The sequence below is a fragment of the Corylus avellana genome, chromosome 6 (assembly GCF_965113065.1).
Source record: "Corylus avellana chromosome 6, dhCorAvel1.hap1.2, whole genome shotgun sequence".
Classification (NCBI taxonomy): Eukaryota; Viridiplantae; Streptophyta; class Magnoliopsida; order Fagales; family Betulaceae; genus Corylus; species Corylus avellana.
The window spans coordinates 23,541,656-23,566,889 of NC_142495.1; the positions used below are offsets into that span (position 1 = coordinate 23,541,656).

The 25,234-nt window shown below is 33.8% G+C and overlaps 3 protein-coding genes across 3 annotated transcripts; 1 reads left to right on the top strand and 2 right to left on the bottom strand.

Annotated features, from left to right (window-relative positions):
• Positions 1-214: 214 nt before the first annotated feature.
• Positions 215-4,470, bottom strand: LOC132169347 (uncharacterized). Its single transcript, XM_088517677.1, has 4 exons — positions 3,269-4,470; positions 2,269-2,426; positions 626-2,175; positions 215-355 (listed from the first exon to the last, which is right to left on the bottom strand). The coding sequence occupies exons 1-4, from the start codon at positions 4,468-4,470 to the stop codon at positions 215-217; spliced, it is 3,051 nt and encodes a 1,016-aa protein (XP_088373803.1).
• Positions 4,471-6,645: 2,175 nt separating this feature from the next.
• LOC132188371 (uncharacterized) lies at positions 6,646-9,857 on the top strand. Its single transcript, XM_059602800.2, has 7 exons — positions 6,646-7,337; positions 7,663-7,929; positions 8,266-8,477; positions 8,570-8,635; positions 8,782-8,826; positions 8,895-8,990; positions 9,487-9,857. Exons 1-7 carry the CDS (start codon positions 7,292-7,294, stop codon positions 9,682-9,684), a joined length of 930 nt encoding a protein of 309 aa, XP_059458783.2. The 5' UTR covers positions 6,646-7,291; the 3' UTR covers positions 9,685-9,857.
• Positions 9,858-13,997: 4,140 nt separating this feature from the next.
• On the bottom strand, positions 13,998-17,826 carry LOC132188507 (AP2-like ethylene-responsive transcription factor At1g16060). The gene is made up of 8 exons (XM_088517384.1): positions 17,536-17,826; positions 17,364-17,446; positions 17,214-17,222; positions 16,951-17,039; positions 16,761-16,834; positions 16,634-16,684; positions 15,635-15,711; positions 13,998-14,787 (listed from the first exon to the last, which is right to left on the bottom strand). The coding sequence occupies exons 1-8, from the start codon at positions 17,679-17,681 to the stop codon at positions 14,255-14,257; spliced, it is 1,062 nt and encodes a 353-aa protein (XP_088373510.1). The 5' UTR covers positions 17,682-17,826; the 3' UTR covers positions 13,998-14,254.
• Between the last annotated feature and the right edge of the window lie 7,408 nt (positions 17,827-25,234).

Sequence of the window (25,234 nt, forward strand, 5' to 3'; positions counted from 1 at the left end):
TGAAAATATTTCAACAATCCCCCACCATTTTCAAAATCAAAACAACTCAAGTAGAATAGGAAAAATCATGCATAAATGAAGGTGTCTTGAGGACTTGAACCTTCACTTAGTGATAGTATGTCAAAGCTAATCAGAATAACATGGTAGATAAAACTTTGAACCAGCTATCCTATTTGAGTAACTGGACATACCTCACACATGCTTTCTCTTCTCTTTAGGTATTTTCTTTTAAGCCGACACGTGGATTGGCCTTGTGTCTATATCCCGGTTTCATGAGCGCTCTAGAGACAATCCTAGTCTCATAGAAGGCGGCACCACCTCCGACACTCATATAGGTAAGCTCATCAGAAGTGTCCTGTAACAAATACACTTCAACAAAACTATGTTATAAGCCTATTAAGTGCATAACACAACCTCTATTGTAACATTACAGGTTCCAAGCACCCTTACCTTGGGATGTTTTATTAGTTTTAAAAACTAATATAAAATGTGGTGCTTGCAATCACAACATATAGTGTACTTTAGCTCATTGAACTCAAGATCTTGAAATTTCAAGTGTTGAGTTGAGTTTCCACTATTGGTGATTTAATGGTATTAATCCCATCCCTTTTGATGTTTTCCACACCAAATCCCTTGCAAGTCCTTTAGTCAATGGATCTGCCAAATTTTGAACAGATCTCACAAAATCAATGGTAATTACTCCATCAGTGAGTAATTGTCTTACATAACCATGCCGTAAACCAATATGTCTTGATTTGCCATTATAGATTTGACTATAAGCCCGTGACAGAGTAGCTTGACTATCACAATGTAAAGACACTGGAGACACAGGTTTAGGCCATACAGGAATTTCCATTAACAAATTCCTCAACCATTCAGCTTCTTTGCTACAAGAAGCCAATGCCACAAACTCAGCCGACATGGTAGAGTCTGTAATAAGGGTCTGTTTCTTAGAACCCCAGGAGATAGCTCCTCCACCAAGGGTGAAAATCCACCCACTGGTTGATTTGTGATCATCATTATTTGTGATCCAACTAGCATCTGTATATCCTTCCAATACTGTAGGATATCCGCTGTACAAAATACCATTATCCATGGTCTTTTTTAAATATTTAAGAATCCTGTGTACAGCAATCCAATGAATATGACTAGGATTACTAGTATATCTACTCATTTTACCCACTGCATATGCAATGTCAGGTCTAGTGCATGTCATTGCATACATCAAACAACCAATAACTCTAGCATATTCCAATTGATCTACAACTCTACCAGTATTAGGATATAATTTCATGCTAGCATCAAAAGGTGTAGACACAGGTTTGCAATCAAATTGATTAAACCTTTTAAGAACTTTTTCAATATAATGAGATTGATTAAGAATTAATCCATTCTCATTTCTAACAATTCTAATACCAAGAATTACATCAGCAACACCCAAGTCTTTCATGTCAAAGCTGGAAGACAAGAAATTCTTAGTATTTTCAATGCTTTCAAAATCAGTTCCAAAAATCAACATGTCATCAACATATAAACATATAATGACTCCTTGATTTTTATGAAACTTGCTATATACGCACTTGTCTGAATTATGGATTTTAAATCCATTTGCAACCACAGCTTTATCAAATTTTTCATGCCACTGTTTGGGAGCTTGTTTAAGACCATAGAGGGATTTAATTAATTTACAAACTTTTCGTTCATGATTAGGCATAACAAATCCCTCAGGTTGGTGCATATAAATCTCTTCTTCAAGCTCACCATTTAAAAACGCAGTTTTAACATCCATTTGATGAATTTTGAAATTATAAATGGATGCTAATGCAATCAAAGTTCTAATGGTAGCAATCCTAGCAACAGGAGCATAAGTATCAAAATAATCCAAACCTTCTTTTTGTTTAAAACCTTTAGCTACTAACCTTGCTTTGAATTTTTCTATAGTTCCATCTACCTTTAATTTCCTTTTAAAAATCCATTTACAACCAATAGGTATGGAACTAGGGGGTAGATCTACTAGTATCCACGTATGATTTCCCATTATAGAATCCATTTCATCATTTATCGCTTCTTTCCAAAATGCAGAATCTTGAGACTTCATAGCCTCTTCATATGTCAAAGGATCTGAATCTATATTAGGTGAGATCATCTTTTGTTTACAAGATGAATCTCTAGATCCTTCAACCAAATATACAATAAAATCTGGTCCAAAAGATTTTTCTTTTCTCATTCTTTTACTCCTCCTTATTTCAGAAGGTTCACTTGGCTCACCAGATTCATTGTTATTTCTAATGGGTTCCCCCATCTTATCATTTATAGATGGAATTGATGTGAACCTATTTTCATAAAATTCTGCATCTCTGGATTCTATAACAGTATTTACCTCAACAGAATTATTAGGTTCAACAACTAAGAACTTATAACCCTTGCTATGTTGAGCATGACCCAAGAAAATACATTCAATGGCTTTTTGTCCTAATTTCCTGATTTTTGGTTCAGGTAATCTGACAATAGCCCTACACCCCCACACCTTAAAATAATTAAGATTGGGTTTTCTTTTCTTCCATAATTCATATGGGGTAACCTTGGATTTCTTTTGTGGCACTCTATTTAATATATAACACGCTGTAAATAACGCTTCACCCCAAAAACTTTTATTAAGCCCAGAATTACAAAGCAAGGCGTTTACCATTTCAACTAAAGTTCTGTTTTTCCTTTCAGCAACTCCATTTTGTTGTGGGGTATAAGCAATGGATGTTTCATGAATAATGCCTACAGATTCACAATAGGAAGGAAAATGAAATTCTCCTCCCCTATCAGATCTAAGGCATTTAATTCTGACATCACATTGATTTTCCACTTCTGTTTTGTAAACTTTAAAATTTTCCAGAACTTCATCTTTTAAAAAAGAAGATAAACATAGCAGAATTTTGAAAAATCATCAATGAAGGTTACAAAATATTTTTTACCCCTTCTTGTAGGATTGTTATGCATGTCACAAACATCACTATGCACAAGTTGCAATAATGTAGAAGATCTTTCAATTTTTGGAAAAGATTTTCTGATAATCTTTGTTTTCAAACAGATTCTACATTTATCAACCATATCATTTACAGAATGAGGAATCAAATTTAAAACAGACATATCATGCAATTTTCTAATATTAACATGTCCTAATCTATTATGCCACAATGAAACAGAGTCAATCATATAAGCAGAATTCACAACTTTATTAACTAAATTAAGTTTAAACATGTTCTGAAATAAATACCCTTTCCCAACAAAAACACCCCATTTGGTCAGCACAAACTGATCTGACTCAAAGACACACTTAAATCCGAATTTATTAAGAAGACCCCCAGACACGAGGTTCTTCCTAATATCAGGAACATAATACACATCAGTAAGAGTAAGAACATTCCCAGAAGTGAATTCCAGATTCACTGTTCCTTTGCCTTTCACAACAGCAGTGGTGGAATTTCCCATAAAGAGAACACAGCCATCCTCCACTGCTTCAAAGGTTTTGAATAGACTCCTCTCCATGCAAACATGTTTTGAAGCACATGAGTCGATCCACCATGAACCATCTTCTTCGAGCATGAAGATCTCGGATATCATGGCCACAAACTCTTTCGAGTTAGAAGCTTGCTGTTTCTTCTTCAGAAAACGGCAATCTTTCTTGAAGTGGCCTGGTTTGCCGCAATGATAGCAAGCGAATTTCGCTTTCTTATCACGATTCTGGTTCTGGTTCTGAAAATTCGTCCTCTTCTTCTGAAAAGGCTTTTTCTTCTGAAAGGGTTTCTTAGAAGAAGATCCTTCCTCCACCATATGCACTTTCGAGGACAAAAATCCTTGTTCTTCATTGTCTTTTTTCTTCAGTTCTTCCTCAATCTGAAAGTGCTGGCCTAACTGATCAACAGTTATTTCTTCCTTTTTATGTTTCAAAATTTTCTTTTGATCTTTCCAGGAATAAGGAAGTTTGTCAATGATGGATGAGACAGCAATTTCCTCATCCATCTTCATGTTATGTTGATTAAATTGACTCAGAATATGCAGAATCTCATTAAATTGTTCAACAATAGGCCTATCATCTATCATTCTATAATTCATGAATTTAGAAGCCAAAAACTTCTTACTTGTAGCATCTTCTAAAAGATACTTAGCCTCGAGTGCATCCCAGACATCTTTGGCAATCGATTTGCTTTGGTAGATGTCGAACAAAGAATCCACCATAGCATTGCAGATGTGGCCTTTGCAGATGTAGTCATCCTGCTCCCACTTCATCCTTGCTCGAGTTTCAGCAATCGTCTCGTTCTCACGTGCTACTGGCTTCGGAGTTGTTAGCACGTAAGCCACCCTAATTCCAGCAAGGAGGAAATGCATCTTCTTCTGCCACCTCTTGAATGACGTTCCATCAAAGCGGTCGAGTTTGGTGAAATCAGCAGCAAGTTCTTTCAGAGATTGTGGTGCCATTGAAGCAGAAATATTTTCTTAAGATTGTTATACAAATAGGGGTAAGTACAGAAAACGAAAATGCTCCTAAGGTGTGTTACAACGTCACTTTCCTTAAGAAAATATTTGCCCCCACCAGAATTGGTATGCAACAGGGTTTACAGCAAATTTTTCTCCAGGATACAATGGAGCCCAGAAACCTCTATATTTTTAACTGCGTTATGCACAAACGAAATTAAAACCCGAAAATACCCTTAGACTTTCTATTCTAATCAGAGACAAAAAATAAAAGGATAATGCTTATTTTTTAAAATTCAAACAAGGGTATTAAAGAGAATTGAATTGTCATAGATAATTATCCATTATCAGATAATTTCGAATTTCAAAATAAAACTGCAATTTTGAATTTCGAAGATAAAACTGCTGTTTTGAATTTCGAAAATAAAACTGCTGTTTTGAATTTCGAAATATAAACTGCTGTAAACTGTTAATCCAATTGGCACTTAAATCTGACCGTTAGATTAAATAATTATTTAATCTCAATAGTTAGATCAACAATCCAGTAGATCTAACCATTGGATCTACTTAAGAAGCATCCTACGGTTTAGATCAAACCTCTAGATCGAACGATCTTGACCATTGGATCTACGCGCGCGCGTGCCAAGTGCGCTATCAAGGCTCCACTAGCGCCCTACAGCCCACGCCACGCGCGCGCGTGCGCGTGCGTGTGCGTCCGGTGCTTCGCACCGTACGGTAACATGTATTAGGGTGTACCCTAGCATAGATCATTTAACAGCTTAAACTTGTTGGAACTTATAAATGCCAACAAAATCTTCACTCTTTCCAATGTGGGATAACTTTCATTCAATGCTCTTTAAAACTTTCCATTTAAAACATTCCCAAGACACAAAATAATATCTATATATATATTTATTTTGAAAATATTTCAACATTACTCATATGTTATGTTTTTAATATATATTCTATATTTTATTTTAAAATTATTTTTTAATAAGTTTTTATTGTAAGGAAAAATGTATAATAAGTCTCTGAGTTAATTCTTCAAAATTTAATATTCTCTAAGTTTTTTTTTTTGAAAATTTATTCTCTTGATCAATTGAAATGACAATAAAATTCTTATCGTCAAAATTTTTTAACAGCGGTTAGGGCCATTCAAAACGCACTGTTTTACTTAATTAAAATATTAATTTTATTTAATTTAATTTAAAAAATAAAAATTGAAGGGTAGTCAGGGGTGGCATGTGGCCGCAAGCCACTCCAGGGGTGATTAAAAAAAAACTTAGAGAGTTTTAAATTTTAGAGGGTTGACTCAGGGACTTATTATACATTTTTTTTTATTGTAAATAATACGTGTTACACTATGATTAATACTGATATGACATATTAATGAATTTTGTCAACTTTTCAAACTTTAGGACCTAATTATGTTTTTTTTTTTTTTCTTACCTTAAAAAATAATTAATCACTTTTTAAAATTCATAAATCTATTTTTCAAAATCTCAAACTAGGTTACCTCCAAAAAAAGGCATATATATAATACAAGATATGGTGAAATATCTCGACCAGATTTTAAAGCACGATTTTTAAGGAAAGTTTCTCTCCTATGATAGAGTAATGATATAGGGGATACCGGCGTGCGTACTGGTGACGTGGCACTTGCCATGTTTGCCCCGAATTAAAAAATAATAATAATAAAAAACGCTTCAAAACCCATTCCCCAAGAAAAACCATTCCCACAATCATTTCTCCCTAAATTTTTCTCCAAACCTATTCAAATTCGCCTCCCCCTCTCTCAAAATTGAGTAATGCTTGGCGCAAGGAAGGATGTGGTGAAAATCCGGAGTTGCCTAAGGAGCCGTTGTCCACCATTCGGTACTTCTCTCCTCACACTCCTCTCTCTCTCTCTCTCTCTCTCGGCGTCGCCTCATAATTATTAAAATAAAAAAGAAAATTTTCTCGTACCCCTTGTTTTTAGCCTTGTGAGTTGTGACAGATAAAAACAGTTTCTAATTTGGACAATTAATGAATTAAGTTTTAACTAACTCTACTCAATTATCTTCTTCACATGAGGACCAATAACATCGTGCCCCGTGTATAAAAACTATGTCATCATGCCACAATATACTTGTAAATTAAAAAAAAAAAAAAAAAAGTGGAAGGAGGTGAAGCCACCATTCAAAGCAGGAAGCAGCAATAGGGGCCAATCGGCAATCACCCCCAACAAAAAAGGTGACTCGCGCCGGCGCCACTGGCCTCACCAATGGCTGCAAACAAATAAACTGAGATTAAATACAAGTTTAGTTTGTCCATTAAACGAGTCCAACTCGTATGAATGAGTTAACTCAGCCTGTCAAGTCTGTATGAACTCTGCTTCTAATCAACTCATCTCGCCTTGCTTCTTTTTAGTTTACTTAAAAGTTCGTTGAAAATGTAATTTATCCATTTATACGCTCACCCGCATTTGCTGCTTATTTCACGCGCCGCCGCCACCATCGACGCCCCAATGCTCATCATTCTCCAGAGCAGCGAAGAGTTGGGGCGGCCTCTGCATCGCTCCGGCCCTCCCTCGCCACCAAGCGCTCCAATGTTGCGCCCAGCGCCATCGTCACGGAGCTCGATTGTATCCCAGTATGAAAATCAAACGAAATGAAGTAAAATGGCAAGAGGGTCGATTCGGGCCAAGATTCTGGATTACCCGGCAAGGTTTCGCCGGAAACCGTCGACGGAGATGCTGCAGAGGGCGGCTCGATCGGACCCCGTTGAGGCGAGGCAAGGCGAGCCCCAAATCAGCCGAAGGAAGCTTCTTATAAACTAACCGACAATGGCATTGTTCCGGCGGGCGATGACGATTCTTGGGCGCGCGGCTGGTAGGTTTCTAGGTTCGTGGAAGTTGAGTATGATTAAGGGTTTTAGGGTTTTTATTAATCTTTCTATATATAGAACAAAATATTGGATTGGCTAGAGTTTTATTCTGTTTCTTTTTGTTGGCGAAAGGTAATATATAAAAATAAATATATAAGGGCAATATAACGAAGGGAAAACAAAAATCCTGGATAACCAAGGAAACCAAAATCTATATATAATCCATTGTCTTAAAGAAACCTCCTTGCATTGTAATAAGGAGAGTTTCTTGGGCCTCAAGGCTTTTAGGTTGTCCGCATTGTTCTTGTTCACTCCTCTGTTCTATTTTAGGCGTGAACAAGACAATGGGGACAGAATTTGTTGTGGGGGGGAACTGTTCACGTCGTGGCCACAACGTTGTCGGCGACGACAATGGCGGCTGCGTGAAGCTCTTTGGTGTGTATTTGGAAACCCAAAGGGATGGCAATTCAATGAAGAAGAGCCTTAGCGCCGGAAATATTGCCTCAAAAGACGTCGACAACAATGGCAAGGGAGTTAATAGGTGTCTCTCCGATGGTCCTACTCGTCGTAAGACTAAGACTGCTCTTGACAGAAAAGGTATATATTTAGATTTATCTTTATTTTTCTCTATGATTCTTAATTAAGTTTTTATCTTTACTTGTTTATATGGGATTTTTTTAAAAAAAAAAAAATTCAGTTTCGATTTCTGATTGATGAATTTTATCTCCTTTGATTGTGCATCACAGTTCTTCTTTTTATTTGGGTTTGTTAGGTTTATGGATCTTAAACTATTGAGACTGAAATTGATTCATGTTTGGTGCCAAAAAGATTTTTGAAGTCTGGGAAAATTTCCTATATTCTTTAAGAAGGAAAATATTGTGTCAATTTTGTCTTTGATTAACAGAAACTGACATGCGTTTCCTGTTTCTTCAGGGGGGCCATGGACAGAGGAAGAGCACAGAATGTTTCTTGCTGGTCTGGCGAAGCTTGGGAAGGGTGATTGGAAACGAATTTCAGAGAGGTTTGTGAGCACCAGGACACCTACCCAGGTTGCTAGCCATGCACAGAAATATTTTTTGAGACAGGCTGCAGATGAGAAAAAGAAACGCAGACCAAGCCTGTTTGATCTGTCTCTTCAAGCAGCTGTAATTTCTCTCTCTCTTTGCAATACATATATGCCCATGAAAAACATTGTGTTTTATTTCATATCAGTGACAAGAATGGTGGACTTGCACAGGAAGTAGCTTCTAAAGATTCCCTCTTTTCACCTACAGAGGAAACTATTGCTGAATCATCATCAGAGGTAAGTCCATACGGAGTTTATGAGTTTGAATATTAATTAAAGTATTAAGCTTTTAGAATGAGCGGTGATTTAACACATCCATCTCCAAATTTAGAAATTATTATGCGTTTTATTTCATGAATGTGACAAGAATCATGGACTTTCAGGAACTAGCTCCTAAAGAGGACGCTATTGCAGAAAAATCATCAGAGGTGAGTTTATTCTAATGTTGTGTAAAACATATATTAGAATTCTCTTGTAATAACTTGTACCCATACAGGCTAGTATCTCTCAAGCTTTGGCAATGGTGAATGTTACTGAAAACCCACCACTCCAAGTTTATGCTGCTCCAAATTACTGTGGGACTCCATACATGGTAAGAACTAAGAACCAATTGAATTTTGCCACTTTCTTATTTGTTGAATTCATATGTAAGTCAGATTATAAAAATCATTGAAACTGATTCTCCCAGCTAATTGGATAATTATATCAACTATTAAGCTAAAGACTCTGGTTAACTCTGTAGATTCCATGCATTGAAACTTGTCAGCAATACCATCATTTGCACAATAATGTCTTTATGAGGTTTATAGGGATAGATAGGAAGTGCTTATTAAGGTTTGAATTGTGTTTGGCTGCCAAGATTGTGGGTGAAAATCTTATTTCATACTGTGGTAATTAATCTTAGGGATTTCTCTGCTATATTGCATTAGGATCAATGTCATCCAGTTGGAAATTTTGGGACCTTTCTATAAGCTCCAGAGGCTGCTGGCATCTGCACTCTTGATTGATTGCTGCAAGATGTTGCATGAAAATTCTGTTTTCTTAATTTCCCCAAGTAGTTAATGATGATGTTGCTGATGTCTTCGCAGTTTCCGGGTGATTTACCGTTCATCCCAGTGGTGAAATTTTCTGGCCAGAATGATCATTATCTGCCTGGAAGCCAGCGGAAGTTTGCAACTTGTGCTCCTATTATTATCCATCCATCCCGAATTCCTTTTCCACCATCCTTAGCCCTCAGCCTGGCTCATTCAGGCCGTGGTAATGCATCAATTCAAGAGATCCTATAGAGTTGCTTGCAGCTCATTTTTGTATTTTGATTACCGGCTGAAGGCTAGAATTAGGGCATACCAGGAGTTAATTTTGTTTGTTTCCTTTTACACAGTCAATTTACCTATGCCAAAAGGCACAGGGTTGGTTTGACAAAACGTTTTAGAGGGCGTTTTTTGTTTTTTGGTTATGATGTGAGATAAAAGGTGAAAACAGTTTTGAGTATTTTTGAATTGTTTGTTAATAACGTAAAAAAGCTACCCTAAAAAGCGTTGCTAAACAGGCCCAAATTGGTTGTTTGGTTTGTTCTGAAAATTTGAAACTATTCAAAATTTTTGATGAGTTGGCTCCGATGAGGATTTGGTGCGACGGGAAAAGGAAAGGAAAAGGATTTGGTGTGGCGAGAAAAGGAAAGAATTCAAAGAAAGACGAAAGAGAAAACTACAATTAAGATCATATTGGTGCAATTAAAATAGCATCTACTAGAATCCACACGCTAATTGAATAATTATGTATGAACGAGATAAATTAAAGCGTTAAATCATTTTTATTTCAAAAGCTTAAGTTTATTAAAAAATATATATTCATTTAATTAATATTCTAATCTAAAGAAAACGATATGTTTGCTTTGACACACTCGGAAACCATAAAACTATCCAACAATGATGAACGCTAGAATTATTTTTCTTTTCATAACATAAAGTGTTTCTTTTTTGGGGGCATAATATAAGATGCTATGCTAAGATACATACATAAAACGATACATTTGATGATAGGTAGTAGGTACAACATGCTAAGTGGACATAAAGAAAAACAAACATGACCAATTTTTAGGCACTAAAAAAATAAAAATGAACCATTAGTAGCTGTTTTTAATCTTTTGGAAAAATACATATACCCTCTTAAACTAATATTAGATTTGTAATGTTCGATTCAAACTAAAGATTATATCAATGGCTTCTCAAAAGACAAAAATGTCATTAAAATTTTTCAATAAGACACAAGTACCCCTAAAAATTCCAACAAAAAAAAAAAAAAAAAAAAAAAGCTTCTTGTGAAGATCCATGTCCATTGTCAACAGTGGGTTTTGTGAAGCCGTGGGTTTGTCATCAATTTTTTTTAAAAAAAAAATTATTAAGAATATTTTTGTCATTTGGGGGACATGTAGCCTTGTTTGGCTTGGCACGTTTTTTGTTTTGTTTTCAAATTTTTTTTTTTTTCTGATTTTATAAACAGATTTGGTACAAATTCACAAACTCAAAATTTTGCCCAATGTTCTAAAAATCACACAACACATCTGCATCGATTTCTTAAAAAACCCAAAACAATAATAAAATTTGGCCCATTCAAACAACACATCTGCATCGGTTTCTTAAAAAATCCAAAACAAGAATAGAATTTGGCCCATCCAAACAAGGCTTTAAGTAATTTTGAGGGGGACATTGATGCAATCTATAATTTGGCACTTCATAGTTTTTTTTTTTTTTTTTTTTGAAATGTCAACACAAGTGAATAGGAAAGGGAGAAGATAATTCGAATTAGTGATTTCCGCTTCATAAGACATGATCATCAGCTGATTGAACTACGTACTCCTCAAGGACTTCATAGTTTTTATTTACTTTCTTTGATATATATATATATATATATATATATATAGAGAGAGAGAGAGAGAGAGAGAGATTGGTATTTACTATAAAATGAAGATATAGCTCTACTTAAGAGATAAGAAGTTAAGAGTTGAAATTTGGGAGTCAACTCATGTATCAACATCTAAGCATGCATAATGCATCACACATAAAAGTGTGAGTCCACAAAATATGCCTCTTACAAATTTAATAATAAATTTAAAATTTAGATGAAAAATAATATGTAACATGCCTCAGTCAGCCTCGTTCATTAGACTGCTAATGAGAGAGACAATAATACTACCATCTACCATCCATTCATGACAACTTGAAAATAAAATCTTCCTTCAATAACTACTTCATATATAGCATGAACTACCACAAAAATAGAACCTAATTATCGCAAAAATTTAAATCGTACTTTTGGGTGGCCTAGACAGTTTTCTTAGTGTTTTGTAATTAATAAAAATATATATATTTTTTTTTAGCTGTCACTAAATTCTAACCATTTAATTGTACTTATTACCAACAAGCACTTAATCTTGACTGCTAGATGGCACTTAGAATTAACGATTTTTTTATTATGATTGTTAGATCATACTTGTTAATAACGATTACTTAAGTTCAATGGTAGATCTTAGTTGATTTAATTTTATAATCGATATTATTAATGGTCAAGTGAATCCAACCGTTGGATCATACTTTATAAACATCCTATGATCTAGATCAAACTTCGAAATTACTAGTTCGTATAATCACAACCATTCAAAATTTAATGATTATAATTTGATTACTTTCTCGCTCGGGTGCTTCATGTTACGTGTCAAATGCGTCATTATGCATCACAAAAGCGCTCTACAAACCACAGCCATGCAAACCCGTGCGTGCGTGTGCACATGTGCGTATGATGCTTTGTACCGTACAAATGCATAATTTAAAGAATTATAATATAATTTTAATTTTGACTAATCATTTTGAAATATAATACAAATGTGACTAAGGTTTTTCTGAGTTATGACATGTTTTTTTTTTTTTAAATACTAATTCTATTGTCATTTATTCTTTTATAAATTTATTTTTATAATAAATTGGTTGGTGCGCATATCTGTATACTGTACCAAATAATTATGACTTTAGGGTAATGACCACGTCACTAGCTAATACTGCAAATAGTTATTATATTTCTCTTCTAGCTTAACTCAAAGTGTACTTTCTTATTTCATTTTTTTAGGAGACTAAATCCAATTATTTTACCTAAATGTGGCCATAGTAGCACCTGTTTGGTACGAGCTATACATGATGAACCTAAACGGTAGGTATCGAAAGTCCGATTGAGCCATATCTTAATTCAGTTCCATCAGAGCATCAATGAGATCCAATGTGGATTATATTAATAGGATTGCGAATTCTCATTTCGAGAGTCAAACTCTCACCTTAGTACACACTCAACCACTTAAAATATTCTTGAGGCTTCTCACAGGTTCTCTTCTGGTTAGTAATTGTCTAGGTGAGATATATTTGAAGATCTCGCTTATGACTTTCTCTCTTAATCAGCTCCGATAGTGTCGTTTCTCTCATTCGCTAACCCTAGCTCATGTAGGGAGCGGACTATTAATTCATGTATAAAACAAATTGAAAATCAATATTTATGGCCAGTATCTTTCTTAATTTAAATCCTAGCCACCTCCCTCCATTTCTCCCATTTAAGAACTTTCTCAAGTCCTTATCTCTTTGAATGGTGTTTGGCAAAACGATCAAGAACAAAACTTAATTATTTTCATACAAATATTTATATGGACAAATTTTTCTTCAAAATTAAGTTGGAAAAAGTTTCTTCAATTCAAATCCCACGTCCAACCAATGCGAGACTCTCAATCCATATTGAAAAAAGAGAATAAAATGGCATGCTTAATTCATCTTTAGATCAATTTCAATTAAAAAAAAAAATTAATAGCAAATTAGCTGAGTATGTTGAAAAAATATAAAATAACATTTCTTTTATTATCAATACCATGCGTGAAAAAGTAATATCTACCGCCGCAAAACAGGATCCTCTCCAGTTCGTTCGTTATATTGGAGAGATATTTTTTGTCTTTTCACTTTTTGAAGGAACAAAAATACACATCTAATATAACTAATTGAATATTATCCAGTTCAAATGAACTGGAGAGGATTCTAATTCTACCGTTGCACGCCTACATGCAACCTCTTAATTATGCTTAAATCCAAGGGCAAAAGTACTACAGCCAAGGGTGGGGTCCGTATCACCTTCATTTTAAAATCTCCCTAAAATTATATGTTTTCTTTAACAAATTTTCTAAAATTTGTATTTAACCTCCACTAAAAAGCCTTATTTTATTTTTATTTTTTTAAAAAAAAATTGTAAATTCAGTTTTGCCAACTGCTTAAAATTTTGGTTGTGCCCTGGCTTATTTCTGACTTTTAATGTATTAAAATTTTTGGACTTTGGGAAATTCCATATGGTGCTTATTGTGTCATTTTGAAGATCCTGGTGTAGAGAATGTTGTTAAACAAAAACATTAACAAACATTTAAAACGTAAAATACTTAAAATTATTTTTTCCTTTATATCACGTTATAACACTTTTTTAAATAAAAAATAAGAACTACCCTCCAAAGTACATTATCAAACATACTATAATCACAAGAAAGAGGCAAATATAAGTTGCATAATAAATATTGCCAATGTCTTATTAAAAGAAATATTTGTTGAATGAATGTGTCTAACTTCTTATCTACATGTAAATTAACTAATAACAATTAACCAAACTCTACTCCCCATATTTTGAAGAAAAGTAGAGATCGAACCATTTGAACCCAAAAATAAAATAAAAGAAAATAAAAAGAATCTTAATATTTTATTTTTTTTATGATGAAGAAAAATCTTGGTTTTCTCTTTTTACTCTTACCCTTCTTTTCCGTCCATATTCACATAACCCTCGTCTTCAAGGATCAAGTTCACAGTGAAAAATTGGTGAAGCAATTAAGTTCAAGTCCCCAAAGATAATGTCATCACTCTCGACATAGCTCCCTGAGTCGTCTTGGCAGTCAAAGTACGTCTGAATATCATCGGGAAAGCTCCGACGAGGCGTGTCTGATTCTTGAGGCGTTAACGGACTGTTAAGAACCGAAGTTCTCTCCAGCATTTCTTTAAACTTGGATGACTGCAACAAAAGCCCGAGCGCCGACGACGCCGAGCCACTGCCACCGGGCCGTGGAGGAGCTTGGGTTGTGTCACTAGCCGCACTCGAGCTGGCTTGGTCGTGGGACGTAAGGCTCGAGTCAAGCTCGGAATTAGAACTTGGTATAATTGGATTAACTTCACCGTCTAGGTTTGGTTGAGAGTTGTTAGGGTTATTCTGATTACTAGGACGTAGCCACTTGATGTAACGGCTGAGGTCAAAGTTTGTAACGGCGTTAAGTCCTCGGTACTCTATGGCAGCCATGTCATATGCTGTTGCAGCTTCTTCTTGAGTAGCTGCACCAAGTTCCAAAAATAAAAGAAGTAAATAAAAAGAGAAGCAGGGGTAATTTGGTAATAAAAACAGCATAATTTACGGAATTAAATTTGCATGAAAAATTTGGTGGGGGGGAGGGGAGGATTTGAAAATATAGTTTCAAATAGTCAGAATGAATCTTAAATAGCTGAATAAGCAGTTGAGGTTTGGTGATCTATATCCCAACCAACCAGATTTGATTACATTAGATTTACCTTCCCCCATTGTCTTGTCCCATATTTGATTTCAATAGTCACTTTCCTCTTTGACTTATTTTATGATTTTGTTTATTCTGTCTTTTTAAAACAAAACCATCAACAAACAATTCAAACACAAAAGACAGTTTTTACTTGAGTAATGTTACATGTTATACTTTTTATCTTACTCTCGTTTTATTGGGTGAATTTATTTTTTAAACAAACACTGATCTAAGAAATGCTCAGTAAAATGTGAGTGTAATATGTAACATTACTCTTTTACCATTACGTTACGATTGAACATTGTTTTCAAATAAAAAATTAAGAAACACCCAACAAAGGTGGCCTATTAAGGTGGCTGTATTCATTTGGTGTTAGTGGTCACACAGCTAAAATGTGGCACAAGACTCCACACGTTGCAAAGAAAAGAGCATTAATTCATGCACAGGTTTTTTATAGTTTTTTCAACTGTTCATATTTAATTATTATTATTATTATTTTTTCATATATATATATATATAGCTTCCTAATTTTATTGAGAAAAAAAAAAAAAAAGGACAAAGGACAAAGGAAGAGGACAAAAGCTAGCTCAAAATTAAAGAGAGCAAAAAAGAAAGTGAAGTGGAATTACCATAAGTTCCAAGATAGAGATATTTGTTGCCGAAGACTCTGCCAATGCGAGCTTCCCACCTTCCGTTGTGATGGTGTCTGCACATTTGGAAAAAAATACACCAACTTTAATGACCATGCCTACAACCAATTGATTTCGATGCTTCCTTTATTATTTTCCTACTATTTCATATTATTTAGGATAAAGTTCATTTAACCCCCTTAAACTACTACCCCAATGACAATTTACCTCTTAAACTATCAATTGTGATAATTTATCCCACAAACTACCAAAACAATGACAATATACCTTGGATTTTAACACAATGACAAAATTATCCTTACTAAAATAAAAATAAAAATGCTAAAATTTAAATTTTTTTTTTCAAAATTTTAAGGGTATTTTTGTCTTATTGAAAATTTTATAAGGGTAATTTCGTCATTTTCTTAGTATTGAGGAGTACATTGTCATTATTTTGGTAGTTTGGAAGATAAATTGTCGTAATTAATAATTTGTGGGATAGATTGTCAATAGGGCGGTAGTTTGAGAGGATTAAATGGACTTTACCCTATTATTTATATCCTCAAACTATTAATTCATTTCATTAAAAAAAAAATAATAACAGCTTCTGCCCGTCAAAAGTTTAGCCTTTAAAGTCATATATTTTCAAAAACTCACTCTCTTGCATGTGATTTGAAATCGTAATTTATAATTTGATTGAAAGTAATGTTACACATATTTTCACTCTCGCACTCCCAATCTCATATTCCATGACGTAACTTTTAAAATTATTATTAAATCAAAAATTTAATAATAATTCACCGCAAATTCAACGATAATTAAAATAATAATAATTTTAGTAAGCAGAGTAGCAAAGCAACTAATAAATAAATAAATGGTAAAGAACATTACTTATTGATGAAGTAAATGTAAAGAAAAGTAAAAAATAAAAAATAAAAAAGAAAGGGTGTCTCATGGAAATTGAATGATCAGAAAGGCCATTTTTAAAAGTCTTCATACCTTGCTACCCCTCTGTACTTGGAGACCCCACGGGAAAATCCACTACTTTTTCTGTAAATTCAACCCAATTATAAATAAATAAATAAAATAAAAATACACATCATTTCGACATCTATGATTTACGTACCTCCTCAAAGCCCCAATGTATTCTTCTTTTGATTGGCCCTCCATTTCTTGAACTTCTTCTTTATAGGTTGATAGCTACAATTATCATTAATTGTAAATTACATATATTTTATTATTATTATTATTAAACAAAAAATTAATATTTTTGAAAATAGAATTAAAAATGGTATGAGAAATTGAGAAAAATGTACCGGGAAATTGAGAATGGTTTCATGTCCCCAGTACTTCAATGCTGCCAAGTCATATGCATGTGCTGCGGCTTCTTCTTCATCATACGCCCCTGCAAGTTCCCATAACTCAACTTATTTCAAAACAAATCAAATAAATAAACAAAGAAAGAAAGAAATATCTTTTCATTTTCTGAAAAAAAAAAAAAAAAAAAAAAAAAAAAGCTTTAAAGATGCCAGACAAACTTACCAAAAAAAAAAAAGAAAAGGAAAATTACCAAACTCACCTAGATATACTGCATTTAAGTTGGAAACCACCACCGGCACCAGCGGACCCATGGATAGAGAATTATAAAGAAAAATAAATTGTTAATTATCAGAAGAAAAAAATAATAATAAATAAAAAATAGAGGAAAAAGGAGAAGACGAAGAAGAACCTTGTCTTCCTTTCTTGTTCTGAGACGCATTCCAGCAGTTCTTATCCCACAAGTGAGCTTCATAGCGGCCCGTCCAGCGATGCCTGTATCAATCCAATCAGGCGACGTCGATTAAAAAAGAAAAGAGAAAAACAAATACAAATTCCATTACGGAGTCGATTGTGTATCCAACCTCGTGACGCCGCGGTAGATCGAACTGCGCCGCGGAGGAGAATCACGGGGGACGCTTTTGCGAGTGCGCTTGGCCTTGGTTGCCGGAGTGCTGCCGGTGTTGATATTACTGTTGGCAGTACTGTTCTTGCCGGAGCTTTTCCCCATTAACCTTCACAAGAGAGAAAACGCAAAGGAACAGAGTGTATAATGCAGAGAAAGAGAGAGAAGAAATGACTAGGTCATCCAATGAGAAGGGCTTTAAAGGAATGAAAAGGAAGGCCAGAAAAAGGGTATGGATGGAAAAAGAGAGAGAAGGAGATGAGGGGGGGTGGGTGGGTAGCCGGCAGAGGAGGAGGACGGTTTTTTGTTGGCTGCCGTCGTTCTTACCCTTTGTCCACACTTGTTCTTTTTGTGTGTTATATATATATGTCGACAATTTATTGTGTGCAAAAATTGATATAAGCTTTAACTCATTTGCATTGATGCCCATGGAATTGGGCTAATATTAATTAACCTTAATTAAGCAGTCCTAATTTATGAACCTAACCCCATTTCCTCTCTCTCTCTCTCTCTCTCTCTATCTCTCTCTCTCTCTCTCTCTCTCTCTTGTTTGGTGTGTCATTGTCTTGATATTTTTATTTTTATATCAAATTTGGGTTGCCACGTGGGATTTAAAGATTTGTGTGATCAATCCAAGTGTGATGGGTCACTAATTTTCTTCTAAAAACATATTTTCCTCCAACATCTCCTATTTTCATTTTCAAGGCTTTTACTTTTACTTTTGCTTTTGAATAATAATATTATATATTATATTTTTATCTTACAATGTTAATGTGGCACTTTAAATTAATCATTTGATTTTATTATTATTATTATTATTATTATTATTATTTAACATGAATTAGTCTACGAGTTAATTGGGAGTGCCACGCTAATATTATCATACAATCGTAGAATAAAAGTATAGCATCTAGCATGAAAGTCAATTCTATCATGATGTGGTGTAAAACTCATTTTTACATCCTTCAATAGAAATTTGACACTGACTTAATCAACTGGTTCAAATCTCTTCTCCCCTTGTGCGAAAAACATTGTATTTTCAATTCAAATTAATCTCATAAACTTTCCTATTAGTTCTAAACCAACGTCCACCACTCACCACAAAATCCCTAACACTGAAATTTCCAAAAATCAACCAAGACGGTGAATCCAATGGTTTTATTAATGTGTATTTTGTTTATGAGGTATTTGTCGAGAAAAGAAAAATTACACTTATCACATTTATATCATATTGAAAACAATCAAAAACAAAAACAGACTTGCCGAAATGCGCTAACGAACATAGCCTATAATTTTTCAAAATTCCATGAATAGGTATATATAGATAATTTTTAATTATAAGAATATGTTAAATTTATATATTTTACCAGAGAATCCCTAAACTTAAATATGTATATCCTTTTATAAAATTGTATAAAATAATAAATTTTTGAATAAAAAATTCAAGCTCATTAATGATTCAAATGAAGGGCACCTATAGTGGGCGGAAATGAATTGAAATGGAGAGGAGCCTGTTAATGTTGAGATAATTTTGCCCCTCTTTAAAAACTAACGGGTTCCTCTCCATTTCAATTCCTTCGTAGTGAGAAACCCTTATTCCTGCGACTTGGAGTAATGCTCAAGACTTACTCCACACTTTAAGGCGTTACTCTAAGGCTCTGGATATATACATGCTATTTTGTATTTTTTTTTTTTAACATGTCTGCACAAACGCAAAGAAAGGGAAAAGGGAGGAGAGAGCCGGATTCGAGCTAATAACCTCCATTTCATGAGACGTGATTTCCAGCCGGCCGATTGAATTACCCTTTAAAGATGTGTTATTTTGTATTACACTAATAAAAACAACCTAATAGTTTAACCGTTTGTGAAACGCAAAATTGCTAGAGTCTATATATAAAAGAACAAGGCTTGTGTGTCACAGTGACTAAAAAATGGCAAGGAACATCTTTCTGTCTCGTTTTCTGTCCGTGTGTGACATTTATACTGTGGATATTGTGGGTATCACTTTAATAGTATGCTCCTTCACTGAGTCGGAAAATGTTGGAAACTCAAGAGAAAATTAAGGCAAGTAGAACATGTAGATCAGATATTGTTTTCGGTACAAGAGAGGAAATGATATTATGTTTCTGCTGTATATTATATTACATTGGTATGAGAGACATGTTTTGTTGTTGTGTTTGTATCTATTTGCAAAGAAAAACCCCAACAACACCACGCCAAAAAAAACTCCAAATATAAATATTTGTTAATTACTTTATATATATATAAAAAAAAGTTGTAACTATAGACTATAATATATGTGACTATTAGTGTATTTATCTATAGTATAAATATATAATATTTGACTGTACAAGACATTATACAAATTAATACATGCGCATATATGTATGTGGGGTTCATCGCACGCGGGCATACATGCGCTCGGTTTGATTTGCACTATTGTTTATATGTAACAAATTAACAATATGTTCCTATATATAATAGAGAGTAGAGACTATAATATAAACATAATTTGATAAAGCATAATTTGACATATCACACCTGGTTAACTATAGTATATGTGATATGTGATATTTTGTTTATATATATATATAAATAGTTATATACTTATATATTAACTATTTAATATAGTTATATTGTTATATACTAATTATCAATAATTTAATATGTTAATTTATGAACTAACTAATTAGTATGTTAATTATTTATATAAAATATACCATGCTTACTTAGACACATTGATGATTAATATATACATTCATAGTAATACTAATTAATCATCTAAGTATTATAATTAATATGTAATACAATGCTTACTTTGTTTTTCTGTTTTTTCTATTCAAAGGAGGGGGAGGGAAAAGGGGAATACAATGCTTACTTAGTTAGTATATACTTTTTGTTTTTTAATCAAAGTAACCTATAAACTATAGTTGACTACTTAGTTAGTTATTTAATAATATTAAGTTAAGAAATGTTAACCAACTAATTAATAAATTAATATGTTAGTTAATTCTAAGTTGGTATATATTTGTACACATATAAACAAGCTGGGTTTGCAAGCCTTAATCAAGTCAGGTGAGCGAGTTGGATATGTTTCACTTAATAATCAGATGGGTTTCTGCAGTTCCGAATCAAGAATATTGGATTGAGTTTAAACAAATAGATTATTGAACAAACTAGTTCATTTGCAGCCTCGCTACCTAAAATCCAACCAAACTAATCAATAATGAAACCAAAATGTTAATCCAAATTCTTGTATCAAAAAACCAAGAAAAATTCATTTGGAGAGTATGGCATATTTATGTGTATATAGGCAGGTTGGACATTCTGAAATATGGCGTGCGTTGACATATTAGAAAGATGGTAATTATTGGTTGTGATGGAAAAAAAAAAAAAAATCAAAAGAGATGTAATTAAATAATTTTTCTATTGTTTTATTAGAAAATTAAGGAAATTATTAGAGTCAATGGTGCAGGTAGGATCTGGTAATTTCCCTAATCTATATAATCATAGGGTTTATATAAGCTTGAGGGCTCACCATGCCGAAACTATAGGGAGGAGGTAGTACTGCGCTCCATAATCTTCAATTATAGGAAGTCCTTAAATGTCAATTTTTTTTTTTTTTTTTTTAATTATTCAGCAAAAATTAATGGCTTGCTATTGAAAGTTGGATACTACTGCAGCCATTTGTTACCTTATTCACACGTTCCTAGGTTTGGCGGTGTTCTGGTCAACGAGGAAGGTGGAGGCTATTGGCCTATGGATTCTGAAATTGCACTAGTAAAATGTTAGAGCATCCCCAAGTGTATAGCCAAAAGCCTCGTGATAGTCAGATTTGGCAATGCTACTTCTGCAAGTGCTGCCGTCGCTATTGGACCCACGCCATAGAGTCGAATCTACTGGTCTTAAGAGAGAGATGATATGTTGGGTGACCTGTTTGATTTTTTTTCATCTGGTGTGTCTAATTTGTTGGGTTGTTTTTGTTTTCTATTTGTTTGGTTCTGAGTTTATTGGGCTTTGTTTTGTTGGAGAGAGACGAGAGTGGAAATCTTGGTGTGAAATTTTGCAGGGATGTTGTTGGTCTAGTTGATGGTAGTTGTTATTCTATGGGGCTTTCTTGTGTTTTTCATTGAGGTTGTTTCGTTTCTCATAGGTTTGAGATTGTTGATAATGGTGAAGATGTTTAGAATAACTTTGATTTGTTGCCTCTAGCTTTTGTTTATGAGAATTTTGGGTTTCCAGAGTTTCTTCTGCTGGTATGGAGAGAGAGAGAGAGACGAGAGAGAGAAGAGAGAGAGAATTATGGGATTAAAAAATAATAAACAAGTTATTGAAAAAATAATATTTTAAAGAAAGTAAAGAGTGAAATAGATAATTTGTGGGAGTTTGTATTGAAAAATTAGTAGCTAAAATAGAAAAAAAAAATGTGTATTTAAGAGTGGCTTGCTAGAGATGCTCTTATGTTGACTTTGTTTGGGTCAACTCCTTTTATTTTATTTTATTTTTTGACATGTCCGCACAAGAGAGAGGAGGGAGATTCGAACAAGTGATATCCGCTTCATAAAGCGTGGTTCAAACCGATTGAACTACCTCTTGAAAACAACTCATTTTATCTAATAGATTGGATTATACAATTAGACAATATGATAGTAACGTCATTTAATTATATGTCAATTGTAGGTAAGTAAGTTTATTAAATAGCATTTCTCAGCTACATTCTTGTGCAACACCAGTATGATGGCTAAAATGTATTCAATAGAGATCTGGGCCTATAACACGTCATTTTGGAAGGAGACGCGCTTCAAGTGGTAAATGCACTGAATTCTTAATAACGAAATTTCTACAAATATGGTCAACTAGTAGATGACACACGAATGACAATTGCTTCACTAGCTAGTTGGCAAGCTATATACACCCATCGGGCAACAAATTCTACGGCACATGGTTAAGCAAAGGCCGCAGTTAAACAAGTCATCGATGATATATGGCTGGAAGAAATTTCAGTGTATTTGTGATATTGTTTTGTTACAGCAATTTACTCTATTTTTTTTTTGACGAATTAATAAAAGATGATCACGTTCTTTTTCAAAAAAAAAAAAAAAAAGGCTAAAAAGCTTTGAAAGTTTTTAGGAGTTGTAACTTTAGATTACAATGTTTGGTTAAATAGATTGCTTCCCTCTTTGTATTTAAAAGCATTCCCAACAGATTACCCATTCTCTCGTTCATGGTTTGGATTTTTTTTTCACCTCAACAAAACCCAATATTTAAGGCATGAGGAGTCGAAAGGTTACAAACTCAATCAAACAAAAACATTGAGACAACAAAAAAATCTTTAAAAACCTCATACATATGTAATTAGTTTAGGCAGCCATAAAGTCAGCATAGGGCCCTACCCAGCCCATCTTAGCTCACTTGGATTGACTTGGGAGCCATTAATCGGCGGCAAGGTCGGTTGGAGAGCAATTTAAATACACCGAGTCTGAGACAGTTAGGTGGTAGCTCCCAACCTCTAACGGCTAACTCCCAGGCAGTTGATAGGCTGCGTATTTCCATAGCATAGATGGATGCTTCTTATTACTTAATACGTCCTTTTAACGTTAATGGACAAAAAAAAGGTTTCAATCCCAACAACTTCCTAATTACTTTGCCGACTAACAAAGAAGATGTTTCAAAGAGTTGACACATTTTATTTTTAGGGGGCCCTCACTGTTTGAAAGCAATTGGATGTCATGTCTTCTTGTTCAAGTAATAAATGTAAGTACAATAGTTTTATAGGCAGAACTTTCATGAGTTACGATCTTTTTCATTTGAACGAAATAATATCGGGTTAGTTATATTAGAAGGATATTTTTGTCTTTTCAAAAAGTGAAAAGTGAAAAGACAAAAATACCCCTCCAATATAACTAACTATATATTATTCGGTTCAAATAAATTGAAGGGGATCCTATTTCTCAACTCTTTGCTTCAAAATCTTAGTAGGTGGAGAATCATTTTAGAGGAGGAAAAAAAGATCCCCCAGTTTTTTCTTTGTTCTAAATAATATAATAGTAAGTTTGCTGATATTCAAGCTCTGCAGACTGTAGCAGTTTATGTTTGTCTTCTCTCTAAATTTGCTTTCATTTGCAATCTAAAGGGTGATTTTTTTTTTTGGTTTCCATTTCCTTTAGTCGTTTTGTAAGGGTTTGTTTACACAAAACCTTAAGAGTAACGATTTTATATTTTCGTTCTATCTTTTGTTTTCTCTCAGGTCTTTTCTAGGAGAAAATCATTGAACGATGGCAGAGGAATTATTAGGTATATGAAGAAAAAAAATGTCACTGATGGTAGAGGCAGCAAATGAGATTGCGTTTAGAAATGCACTTGTAGCGGAGACTGAAATGCCAGGAAATCACTATTTAGTTGAGAAAGTTGTGATGTATCGAGCCGTGGCCAAAGACATGATTCACCAGAATATGCTGCAGATCTAAAAACTAATTGGGACGGTGACATTCAATGAGTTAAACAAAGGATAGATCAAATTTGGATAGTAGAAATTGCTCATTATATTTATGATATTATTTTGTTAGAGCAACATGCTTTAAATTTATTTATTTATGCCATTAAATTTTAAAAATTGGCATATAGATGCTTCAAAATGCTATCAATTGTCAAAAAGTTACTCCATGAACATTAAACGTTAAAATGGATGGAAAGCATGTGACTAATTTTTTTTTAGTCTTTCTTTTTAAGATACCCCATTTATATATTTTTTTTTAAAAAAAAACTAATTTTTTTTTTTTAAATAATAAAAAAAAAACTAAATAAATTAAATTAAAAAATAATAATTGTGCAGTGGTTCGGCTACCCCAAAATCAAAAGAGTGGGTGGCCAAATTACTACCACAGTCTGTTGGGTGGTTTAGCCACCCTTTAAAATTCAAAAAGAGTGATCGAACCACCCGTTAGGGGCAATTATGGTATTTCAAAAGTTAAAAAAAGGGGGCACTATGGGAAGAAAGAGAGAAAAGTAGTGGACTTCACTTGCATGAAAACTTTGTTTATACAACTTCTCTCTTGCATAAGCATAATACATCAACGCATGATGATTTATCAATAATTTGAATTCTCCAAAATAGTTTTTCATATAGTCATTTGTCACTTTTCATAAATCATAGTCTTGTAAAAACTATAACAAAGCATGTTGATTGCATTATATTTTTAATTAGATTTCATGAACATGAGTTAGAGTCACACATGTGGTTCCGCCATAGTTAAGCCCGATCCACATGTTGCCTAATTTTAAAGTTTTTCGAGCCTAAAATCAACTTCAAGCATATTATTCAATAAAACTCATACATATAGCTACTGATTTGATTGTAGTACATAAACTTTATGAAAAGCTTTTTGAATATATGTTTTATAATGACCCCATGAAGACTTTTAAGAAAGAACTTTTGTAAGAGGGAAAGGTCAAGAAATGTTTCAGTTCAGGGCCAACTTCTAACTGTGGTCATAAAAACATTGCATGACTTGTTCATTTATTCTTATTTGCTTACTAAATTTGCCCCAAGTCCAACCCCTAACGACCAGCCATTGGCAGCTTATTTGCAGGGAAGTCGGTGCCCTCTTGAAAAGAACATGGCGGTGAAGAATAGCAAAAGAGAAAGAGAAAAAGAAAAA